Source organism: Nannobrachium achirus (assembly GCF_963921795.1).
Source record: "Nannobrachium achirus genome assembly, chromosome: 3".
NCBI classification, from domain to species: Eukaryota; Metazoa; Chordata; class Actinopteri; order Myctophiformes; family Myctophidae; genus Nannobrachium; species Nannobrachium achirus.
In genome coordinates this window covers 17933262-17945350 of record NC_137812.1, presented here as the reverse complement: position 1 = coordinate 17945350, position 12089 = coordinate 17933262, and the positions used below count along the sequence as shown (strand labels likewise).

Sequence of the window (12089 nt, the reverse complement as noted above, 5' to 3'; positions counted from 1 at the left end):
AACAATGAAGCAAAAATGAGAGCAGATTCTATGGCTGATAAGCTCCTTAGCCATAATGTTACTGGGTTCTGGAAGGAGGTGAGAGCTATAGGAGAAATACTACATTACCCTGTACCGTTGATGGTGTCTCTGGGGAGGACAATATAGCAGAGCTGTGGAGGGAGCATTACTCTACTACATTTAATTGTGTAAGGCTTGGGCTCCACCAAAAAGACGTGGCGTCATGCTGGCGTCGGGCGGCATCAAAAAATGAACGTGTTTTCAAATGTCAAAATAAATAAACAAGCTCATCAATGCTCACAATGTGCCGTATTGTGAGCTTGTAGATCTGCTATTTTCAAATGGCTGAAATGTAGGTTTTATAGGGTTGAAGTGGTTAATGTATGTCTTCAAATAATAATCTTGCCTATCTACAAACTAACTAATGTTTTCATATAAATGTAGCAGAGTAAAAGTATAATATTTGGATCTGAAATGTTGTTGAGTAGTAGTAAAAGTCTTGGAAATACTCAAGTAAAGTACAAAGGTGGCCCAAGGCACTTATTTTTTTATTTTTTGTTTTAAGTTGTGAAAATGTGTGCAATTCTTATATGTATGTATTTTTAAGCAAACATTTGTAACTCAAATTTAGCTTCTGGGGGGGTCCCTGGAAGTAAATATCTTGAGATGCGAAGAGATGCAATTAAGGATGTATGGGAAAGGTTTGGAAAGAGTTGGTACATTTAAATATTTGGGGGTGCATTTTGATTCTAGATTAACATGGGCAGACCATATAAAGAAAGTTGAAGTGTAAGAAAGTGATTAATGTGATGAGATGTCTGAGTGGTAGGGAATGGGGAGCAAGTTGCTCTGCATTAAAAACCATTTATGTGGCAATTATTAAAGCCATTATAGATTATGGTTGCATAGTATATGGGTCAGCAGCTGTTTCTCTGTTAAAGAAGTTAGATGTGATTCAGGCTAAGGCGTTAAGGGTTAGTAGTGGGGCTTTTAAATCATCTCCAGTGTCTGCTGTACAAGTAGAATTGGGAGAGATGCCACTGGAAATGAGAAGGAAACAGTTACAGGCTAATTATTGGGCTAATTTGAAAGGTCATAGTGATTCCCATCCTACAAAAGCAGTATTGCAGGAATGCTGGGATTATGGAAAGTTTAAGAGGGATCATTTTGGTAGGGTGGGATTGGGGCTTTTAAGCCGTGACATCATTTTGTAGGCAGAGGAGAACTCTGCCCCCAGAGCATTTTCTGTCCCTCGCTATTTCAACAGATCCGAGACAAAAATAACAACTAAAGTATAATTCTAACACTTTCCTTTCAACAACAAAGAGAAGAAAAATGTGTAAATATTAAAAATAGTAAAAAGATTCACAGAAACTGGGGGCAGAAATTCTCCTCTGCCTACAAAATGATGTCATACTTAACAGCCCCATAGCAAAAGAGTTTGGAGTGTTTGGTAGGAAAATGAGCCCAACAGCATCACAAAGGCCCCACTACGTCACGGTTTTACTACCCGGAAGAAGGGGTGAAAACGCCTCATGCGCTGGGTGAGCAACTAAATATCTTTGACTCAATGCAAATGGATGGGCGGGGATATCTGGTGTCCTCTCTATTCTTCTTATCACCTATGGCCAGCACCTACACTTTGGCTCAGTCATTTTTTGCACCATACATTAGTCTGACTACAAGTACGGCACACAGTACAAGTTCTATTAAAGACATATACTTCAAAGTACAGGATTATATAAAAGCATCCCTCTGAAGACCAATTATTTCCCACAATTGATTGATTTAGAACTTTATTAGAAGTTTGCATAGGAAAAGGTAGTTTCATAACAGCTGGTAAGGTCAACTAAAAGGATAAACACCTCCAAAGAGCCTTGGGCTTGTTTCAATTGGGGTCCTTTAAAAAAAATAAAACACAGCACTGAGCACTATGCAGAAAATATAAGAAAACCTGCAGCTGTTAGGTGATGAGTGGAGAGAGAACAAAACAAACAAACACACACACGCGCTCTTTTCCTAGTTTGCCAGACTGTATGCCGGGAGCATTTGCCCAAATCGCGGAGGCAACAGTCTGGCCTCGCGAGACTAGTAAAGCAGAGGGAGTGTAATATGGGAAAGAATTAATCAAATGTGGCAAGATAGATGGGATAATGAGGAGAAAGGGAGACATTTATATAATGTTCAAAAGAGTGTCAAAGTTAAAAGGGTTGGAAGTGGACAAAGAAGAGAGGAAATTATATTGACTAGATTAAGGTTAGGGCATAATGGACTAAATAAAACATCGAAAATTATCGGGAAGCATCCGACTGGATTATGTGAGGTATGTCAGGAAGAGGAGTCAGTGGAGCATGTTCTAATGGATTGTAGAGGATAGGACAGGGAGGGAAACGATGAGGAATCAGCTGAGGGAATTGGGGGTGCAGGAATTTACAATAAAGGTTTTGTTAAGTATGGGGAAAAGAGCACATGTTAGGGTTTTGATAGAGTTTTTGAAGGAAACAGGAGTTTATGATAGGATATAGGCTATAGAATAGAATATGTGTGTATGAGAGAGTGAATGTGAATAGGAATTAGGTGTCGATCCACACACCGGATCAGAAGGTGGCGGTAATGCACCATAAAATTGGCTGCCAACCGCCGTAAAACAAGAGGAAGAAGGAGAAGAAGACCTTTGCCCGGGGCTGTGTGCACCTACCTGTACCTGTCCTTTAGCCTTTAGATGTGCGGGGAATTCAAAGGTAAATATTTGCATTCACATAATATATAATTGTAATACTCTGCTCACCGTGTGAAGATTGCATGTTCATCTAAAGTGTCTGTATAGAGTAATTAGTTTTGTTCGCATTGAGCGTCAACGTAAGTTGCATTTTGAACTGATAGTGAAGGAGCCATTCTGCCTGAGTAGTTTGGCAGGTTTACCCTGGGGGGAGGGGTGCCTCAGTGTTAAGGCTCACAGGTGAAGCAGGCAGGTAGATGGAGGAAATGGTATGGGCACGCTGGGGAGATTTTACGTTTTTTACCGTTCTCATTCGCATAATATAAACTTGCTGTAATTACTCTTAACTGTAATAAATGGGAACCACCTCACCCAACAGCAGTTTAACGTTTGGACATTGTTTTTTCTATGGAACGTGTCACTGTGGCGAAATGTTTGGCTAGATCGCCACTACACAAGTAAAAACCGTAAAATCTCCCCAGCGTAAAAAAAGAAACACAGCCTGCTCACTAGGGTGGATCTTAAATTACCTTTTTTTGATTTTCTTGAGTCTTACCCCCCAATTATGTTCCAATGTACAAAAGACTGCTTTGGTTAAAATTTGGTTGAATTTCAAGCATATTTAGAGGTAGCTCAATCAAGTCAAAGATTGTACATTTTATTGGTCAAAATCGAATTGCACTGCAGGCACATTTAAGTTATACATTACACATTATTCTTATACTAAGCACAGAAATTATATTTTTTTAAGATTACAAATCCAAACACAAATCTGATTACATGTTTGTCATATGTCAAACCAGAATTAATGTATTGTAGGAAATAGCAAAGCAAAGAATGACAAATTGCTATTTTTCATTTAACGTGCACAATGACATGTCTTTATTGCACACTCTTCAATCATACTCACAACACACAACAAGCACACAGTCCCACTTCCTTGTTTACCCCCAAAACCCCCGAAAGTCACTGCATTATAGCAATTCAGTAGTTACTGATCAATTAAAGTTCGTTTACGGCTATCAGGATACTTCTGCCGATGGTTCTGCACAATTTGCAGCAAGTATTGGAGTTGGGACTTGTAGTGTACACCTTTAAGAGAGACTATGACGTCACTATGAAGCCAGGAAGCAAGTAGTGAACGGAACGTGATACTCTGTACTGTGTTCATTCTATCATCTAGTAAAGGACTTATTGTGTTATATACTCAACAAAGTGTGTGGACATTCAGCTCATTACATTGGCGACGAGTGATGCAGCTTTCCAGTGCTCAAAGGATCCACGGTGATTTTTGATCTTCTCTCCCCTGTGGAATACATTGGAGGCTAACAACAACAGCAGGGCAGCTAACGGCTAACAGGGCTAACACCAAAGGGATGCGTGAGTCTGCACATGTGTTTCTGAAACAGAACGTCTTGGATATCATATATTACTGCTGCGTGTGCACAACTAAACTGTGAATTAATCTACACTTGATAATCGAAATGGAAATGACATTGCTAAGAAGCCAGATCGCTACTGATGGAAATTAACTGACTATAAAAAAATAAAAAATAAAAAAAGAGAAAAAAAAGTGGGAACAGTATCTGTATTATTGTACAAAACATTTCTATTTGCGAATGCAACAGTAATAGTTATTATTTGAATGTTTAGAAATGCTATTATTTGAATGTTCAGAAATGCATCTAGATGAATCTAGACAGAGTGAAGATCAGTCAAAAGAAGTTCTCTTTGTTGTTTTTGTTCTTCTTAAAAGAAAGGAAGGGATGTAGTGTACACCTTTAAGAGAGACTATGACGTCACTATGAAGCCAGGAAGCAAGTAGTGAACGGAACGTGATACTCTGTACTGTGTTCATTCTATCATCTAGTAAAGGACTTATTGTGTTATATACTCAACAAAGTGTGTGGACATTCAGCTCATTACAGGACTCATATTTAGTAATGAGACCACAATATTCTTGTATTAGGGCAACCCCACGCTCTGCATGATCATTGACAACATTCATCGCCTTCACTACAGCCAGAGCTTCTTGGTAGTCCACCCTGGGCTCCCACTCATCGGGATCAACGTCAAGGAAGTCATCTGGGAGATCCATCATTTTGAAAAGCACTTCAATGTTCTTCCTTGCAATTGTTCCAAGGTCAACAGTAATTATCTTCATATGCCCCTGTTCATGATCTTCATTTCCATCTTTCATGGCTCTCACCATCAGCCTCTTCGTTTGCACGCTCACTTGACTGTCAAACAATGCAAGTCCGACGATCTCTGGAGCCAAATACCATAAGTGATTGGAAAACTTTTGAGAAGCAGCTTTAGACACCTCAGCATTTATTGATGAATATTCCAGCAACGATTTTAACAGCTCCAAGTCATTTAGTGGAGCGCTGACAGCAACAGGTGCCATCATCCATGCCTTTACATAATTGCAAACTGCAGAAATGCACAAATCCATGCATGCTTTTTCTTCCCTGAAGGTCAGTTTGAATTGGCCATGAAACATCCAGATCTTCATAAAATAAATAACCTTTGCCATCCAACGGGCATGATGGTAGCTCCTGGAGCTCTGAGCCGGATATCTCGAGCAGCAAGGTATCCGGTTCATCAATAAATGCTGAGGTGTCTAAAGCTGCTTCTCAAAAGTTTTCCAATCACTTATGGTGAACAGGGGCATATGAAGAGAATTACTGTTGACCTTGGAACAATTGCAAGGAAGAACATTGAAGATTTTTTCCAAGGTGCTTTGAGTGGGAGCCCAGGGAGGACTACCAAGAAGCTCTGGCTGTAGTGAAGGCGATGAATGTTGTCAATGATCATGCAGAGCGTGGGGTTGCCCTAATACAAGAATATTGTGGTATCATTACTAAAGATGAGTCCCAACTCCAATACTTGCTGCAAATCGTGCAGGACTATCGGCACAAGTATCCCGATAGCCGTAAACAAACTTTAATTGATCAGTAACTACTGAATTGCTATACTGCATTGACTTTCAGGGGTTTTGGGGATAAACAAGGAAGTGGGGCTGTGTGCTTGTGTGTTGTGAGTATGATTGAAGAGTGTGCAATAAAGACATGTAATTGTGCACGTTAAATGAAAAATTGCAAATTGTCATTCTTTGCTTTGCTATTTCCTACAATACATTAATTCTGGTTTGACATAATGACAAACATGTAATCAGATTTGTGTTTAGATTTGTAAGCTTAAAAAATATAATTTCTGTGCTTAGTAAGAATAAGAATAAGAATAATGTGTAATGTATAACTTAAATGTGCCTGCAGTGCAATTCGATTTTGACCAATAAAATGTACAATCTTTGACTTGATTGAGCTACCTCTAAATATGCTTGAAATTCAACCAAATTTTAACCAAAGCAGTTTTTTGTACATTGGAACATAATTGGGGGGTAAGACTCAAGAAAATCAAAAAAAGGTCATTTAAGATCCACCCTACTGCTCACGTATCCGAAGGGAAGTATGAGTCACCAGAACCATGGACAGGTGTTTTCAATGAACCTAACATGCTTGAAATGGAGTTTGAAGTTATAGGAAGGGGGCGTGTCTGATAAAATCAATATCAAATATCTAAATACTGAATCAAGCAACTTAAAAACTGTCCGGGGTGCTCCCAAAAGCCTGAGTAGACGATAAAATGAAGTGAAATATCTCTTTAATTCATAACTATCTCTCACTTTTTGTCCCCCTCCTGCCCCCCTCTATTCTCCCTCAGGTTTGACTGCCTGTCCTAAATGGAGAATTTTTCTAGTCTTGACAGCGGGTAAGAACCTTTTTACACAATGTAACAAATATACATGTAAAGGCTGATAGCACCATTCCCTCGAACAACTAAGTTGTATTGTTTGTTTGCATTTTTTTAATATTAATTTTTATTTGATTTATAAAAGACAATACAAGACGTAACAAGACAACACACACCAGACTGGAGAGCATACAGTATAAACGAGAGTGGTAACCTATCATACAAAAAATACAAAAGTCTTATTTAAAAAAAACTTGGGACAGTTAGGCCTACTTGAAGTAGTGAACAATTATAGCCTACAGAGGTATACGAGTTGTACAGCATATTATGGTAGGCTACATGACTATGACTATAAAGAGTTGAGATGACCCGTAATAGGACCCCAGATGTATTCATATGTTGCATTAAACTTTGTTAAAACAAAAGTTCAACTATTCTATCAGTATCAGCTACAAGACTGTTATTAAAAGCTAATAACCTAGGACAGGGGTTCTCAAACTTTTTTAGGCTGTGACCCCCAAAATAAACAAACATTAACTGGGGACCCCCACCCTGACAAGCACTTGGAATTGTAGGTATTACATTTAATGCAATCTGGAAAGCCATCGTCAAAGAAAGGGCAACGCCCTCTCGGTCTGTTGTAGCCATCATTGACTCTTGTCTCGAGAGATTGCATTTAATGTGATTCGGTTCCACAGATAAATATTGTGAAAATAGCAGATCTACATGCTCACAACGCGAGGCGTTGTGAGCATGTAGATCTGCTATTTTTTCCCCGCAAAAGAAACACTCCATTCCCATGTTGAAATGCATTGGCAGCAGGCCTGGAATTCTGTCATTTTAGGGGCAAGGCCTCTTGGCCTTTGGTGTTGTCCATTTTTTGAGGGCACAAAGGCCAAATTCCAGGGCAGGAAGGCCATCAAATAAAAAAGATTTTAGTCCGTTAGTTGAATTTAAGGGTTAGGGATGATAACCTAATCTGCAGTCAAATTGATAAATGATGGTATTTACAATCTGATCCATGCTTAAGATGTCAGGATCTCAACAAAAGACACTGGTGTCTACGTGACAAGAAATAGAGACTGCTGTCTACTGTTTACATGATTGACAAGAAAGAGACAGAGGAGAAGTGGCACAGTCAGCTGCGGATATGGCCTTCATGGCCTCCATGAAATTCTTGCCCTGATTGGCCATCCACTGCATAGGCGGAGTCAAACTTTGGTGTGACCGTGCCCTCACATTGAAAATGTTCAACACCGAACTGATCATTAGAATTAATCATGTGAATATTGTTTCCACTTTAAATAAACAGAGTGCCTCATTCACCAGAGAGTGATTCTGCAGCAAGTGGCCATTCCATAGACCTCCCCCTCAAATCTGGTGACAGTGACAGCAGGTTAGTTTCACATAAAAAAAATAATATATATATATATATATATATATATATACACACACACACACATATATATATATATATATATATATATATATATATATATATATATATATATATATATATATATATATATATATATATATTATATATATATATTTTTTTTTAAGGTACAGGAAATGCAACGAGTTAAAAACACGCCAAATGGATGACACAAGAAAAGGTTGTGGCTTCAGAGGGGTCATTTCAGAAAGAGATGGCAAGAAGTTACCATAGAAACATTTCTAAAATAGCAAAGATAGTTGATCCATGAGCTCTCAACGTCTTTTGTGATAAATGTGATATATTGATTGATTGATCTGGGTTAGATGTGATCTGTGGAGCTGCCTCTGGTGTTGTAATTGTGAAAATCCTTGATGTTTTGGAAGTATTTGGTAAGGTACATGGGTATCAGTTGTAGTCGTGTAGTATATCTTGTACACAGGCTGCTTTTACTCACTTGAGAAGGAATTACTGTTGTTTTTCTTTGTCCAAGACTGATTTACATTGAACTGGTTCTGAACTAACCCTAACCCTAACCCTAGATTAAATTATACTTATTTACACGTTGTTTCAACTTGTTTTGTCTTCAAAAGTGGAGATTCTGGCACCAGAGAGAAGTCGATAGACAGTCCCCTCAGCTTTGCTGGAAGCCATCGTGACAGTGACAGTGACCAGTCCATGGGGCGTCCCATCACCTTCGCTGGCAGCCACCGTGACAGTGACAGTGACAGTGACAGAGGCATTAGGTTGGTTGCACATTGATTCCTTCATGAGAACATGGAACACTTCAGTGCACTACTGATGAGTTTATTTGACATCTATGGCACAATGTGAATTATCTAATAAACCAGCAAGGAATCCATCAAGTAATTGGTCATATATTTGAACCGAGTGCATCTCTCCACTCCGACATGTCTCCTTTCCGACATGTCTCCATTCCGACACTAACCCTATCTCTAACCCTAACCCTAAACCTTAGGCCCATGGGAGTGTCGCCACTCCGACAATAAGAAGTCAATTTCGGAGTGGCGACATGTCGGAATGGAGAGAGCCTCCCATTTGAACCTATTACTGGGCAATGAGTGTGAAATCTAGTCTGCTACTCTGCTTCTTTGAGTAACTGTGATGGAAGGCCTCCTTAAACTCACTTGATCAGGAATTAAACCAACAATTACTTAATTTGTCATTAAGCCACTCACCTGATGAACCTGACACTGATGACATGGATGATGATGACACCGTGAATTGTGATGACACCCTTAACGCCACAACTATCCACGATGAAACACTAATGGTTTGTTTTCATTTTAATTGCGCCACAATATTAGCGAATTATGTACCCAAGATTTTATTATTGCAAGCTATAACAACAAAAACACCAAACTAACAGAATACAAATATTTCTTAAAATGGCTATTGATGGCATCAAATTCTTCTCACATTTGGTCAATATGAATGCTTAATTGGACTGTGTGTGTGTGTGTGTGTGTGTGTGTGTGTGTGTGTGTGTGTGTGTGTGTGTGTGTGTGTGTGTGTGTGTGTGTGTGTGTGTGTGTGTGTGTGTGTGTGTGTGTGTGTGTGTGTTGTGTATTTTCAGGAGGATGTAGATGGAGTTGATGAGACTGACTCTTCAAAACCAGTTGGTGGTGAGTCTCTCCAACTGATCTTTTTTTTTTTTGGGGGGGGGGGGGGACAATATTATGTAATTAGGCAATTAATGTACTTAATGCAAGCACACTGCACATTATGAATGTATGTTCTATATGTAAGGCTTTGTAAAACATACATAAACCACTTTAGCCCTATTTTATACCTCGGCTATTTGAAAATAGACGATCTACAAGCTCACAACGCGTCACATCGTGACCTGTTGTGAGCTTGTAGATCTGCTATTTTCAAACATTTTGTACTTCACATTTTTGGTACATTGAGTTCATTTGGATACTTACCAATACTTTTGTACTTTTACTCAAGTAAATTTTTTATTCTGGACTTTTACTCAACAGTATTTCTACATTACAGTATTGATACTTTTACTCAAGTAAATATTTTTCCACCACTGCTGTCTTGTCCTGCTCCAGGTCTGTGTCACCACCAGGAACATCCTCACAAAGTAGACTCTGTGTCAGACACAGCCAGACGCCCCCTGGGGGACATTGGATGCAACAGCAGCAAAAAAAGAAAGCAGAGATCTTCAGATTCTGGTGACGAGAAGAGGAAACGGTGCAGGCAGGGGAGGAGAACACCTGGAAAAGCTGACAAGGAGAATGCTATTATATTAGAGGGGGTGGTGGGTAGACCTACATAATCCACATAATGTCACTGTTACAGTGGAATTAGGGTCCTGATTAAAGGGGAAGACCACCCATTTTCAATATTGAGCTATGTCATTAATATACCTTAGAGGAGTTGTGTGGAAATAGAAAAAAAGTCCCCCCCCCCCTTCTGTGTTGCCTAGAACTGGAGGATTGATTTTGGGGTCTGTATTGTAAAGTACAACGGTGTGATGTCATCAAGTTAAGTTATTAATAACATAGTTCAATATTGAAAATGGGTGGTCTTCCCCTTTTTACCACAAGTAAACTTAATGTTTGGGAGCATAAATCGGGGTGCAGACTTTTATTGTTCTACCTGGTCTTCCCCTTTAACCTTCCTTTTTGGGCTCACCTTACTGCTAATCACTTTTCAAGCGTGGGGTCCGGTGGCTCACAGTCGAGGACAGAGTAGCCTACAGCATCTTGTAATGGGCCTGGTGTGTGTATAAGGTACTCTACACCAAGGCATTAAAGGAGTGTAAATCCCTACCTTCCTTTAAAACAGCTCTGAAAAGCCACTCACAAGTGGCTGCTACTCGAACCTGGTGGTAACAGTAAACGTAGCCTAACCTTAAAGGGCCACTTCACCTCTGGGACAACCCGATCTTATTTTATTGTTGTTTGGGACACGATCAACACAATCCTGAGTTATTTTTTGTGTTCAATCTGTTTTTTGAGATATTTTAGAATTTCAGCATGTACTAGTGATGCAAAATGCATCATGCTGAAATACTAAAATATCTAAAAACACAGATTGAACCCAAAAAATAACTCAGGATTGTGTTGATCGTGTCCCAAACAATAAAATAAGATAGGGTTGTCCCAGAGGTGAAGTGGCCCTTTAACTCCCCCTGACCTTTCTATTGTAAATACTAAATACCATTCCTTTTTGCATTGTGTTTTTACAACCGTTTTCTGCATACTACTGTGTTCTGTCTGTCATTCAATGTTATATGCGTAAATAAAATCACACATTTTCTGATAGCCTTTGTTTGTTTTTTGTTTGTTTTTGTTTTTCTATTCCCAGTTTGCTGGGTTGCTCTATGGATTCGACATCCTGCAAAATCTGTTATGTTAACTAAATTACGTTAACTATGTTGGCTTATGATTGTTGGCTATGCAGTCAGCAATCTTGTCATGGATAATAAGGTATTTCAATCATGTTGTAGATGGAAATCTTTATAATGAAATCCGGTTATTTGTAAATTATATGTCTTGTTGTTTACTAATCATGTACTATTCATATTTGTATTGTGTTATACATAGGTAGAGGCCTTGTATAAGGACTTGTTGTTTATCGTTTCAGATATATAGCACCTATAGTGCATTTTACAGTTTTATGTTCCCCAGATTTACTTTAATGTAGTCATTGTATCTATGTTCAATGAATTCAAGCTTTGTTCTCACTTTTTGGTAGTTCTTTGTCAACATGATCTTACAGTATGTACTGTATGTACCTATGGAAATGCATTAACACACTCAATAGGTCTACAGTATGTCTAAAAGCACCTTTCATGACATGAAATGCAGCTGAAAGTGCTATACAGAGCAGGAATGTAGCACAAGTACCGAAAAAAAGAAATGAAGCGCAAGTACCGAAAAAGTACACATGATTAATAAAGCAGAAAAGAAAAGTAAAAACAAAAAACAACATTGAAAACATTTACAACTTCAATAAGGACATGAAAAACAGCAACCAGATTTAAAAAATCGGCTAAAAGCAAGAGTGCAGACTTTTTTCTTGAGCTGTGCTATCCACATTGCAAGGCCCTTCATTTGTTTGCAGCGCGTGGTTTTGCACCAACTGTTCTGTAGTGATAGTGTCTGTGTGGTCTGGTACGTTGTGCAGGAAGTCATACAATTT

The 12089-nt window shown here is 38.9% G+C and overlaps 1 protein-coding gene across 1 annotated transcript; it reads left to right on the top strand.

Annotated features, from left to right (window-relative positions):
• The first annotated feature begins 3856 nt into the window (after positions 1–3856).
• LOC308282515 (uncharacterized protein) lies at positions 3857–10867 on the top strand. Its single transcript, XM_080722880.1, has 7 exons — positions 3857–4099; positions 6446–6493; positions 7788–7871; positions 8504–8656; positions 9102–9204; positions 9508–9556; positions 9992–10867. Exons 2-7 carry the CDS (start codon positions 6465–6467, stop codon positions 10216–10218), a joined length of 645 nt encoding a protein of 214 aa, XP_080579006.1. The 5' UTR covers positions 3857–4099; positions 6446–6464; the 3' UTR covers positions 10219–10867.
• The last annotated feature ends 1222 nt before the right edge of the window (positions 10868–12089 follow it).

Bases quoted from the DNA above. Each gene is read 5' to 3' on its own strand.
- LOC308282515 (XM_080722880.1), top strand. From the start codon at position 6,465: ATGGAGAATTTTTCTAGTCTTGACAGCGG. The intron at 8,657-9,101 runs GTTGGTTGCACA...TTTGTCATTAAG, and splicing joins GACAGTGACAGAGGCATTAG to CCACTCACCTGATGAACCTG. The intron at 9,557-9,991 runs GTGAGTCTCTCC...GTCCTGCTCCAG, and splicing joins CTCTTCAAAACCAGTTGGTG to GTCTGTGTCACCACCAGGAA.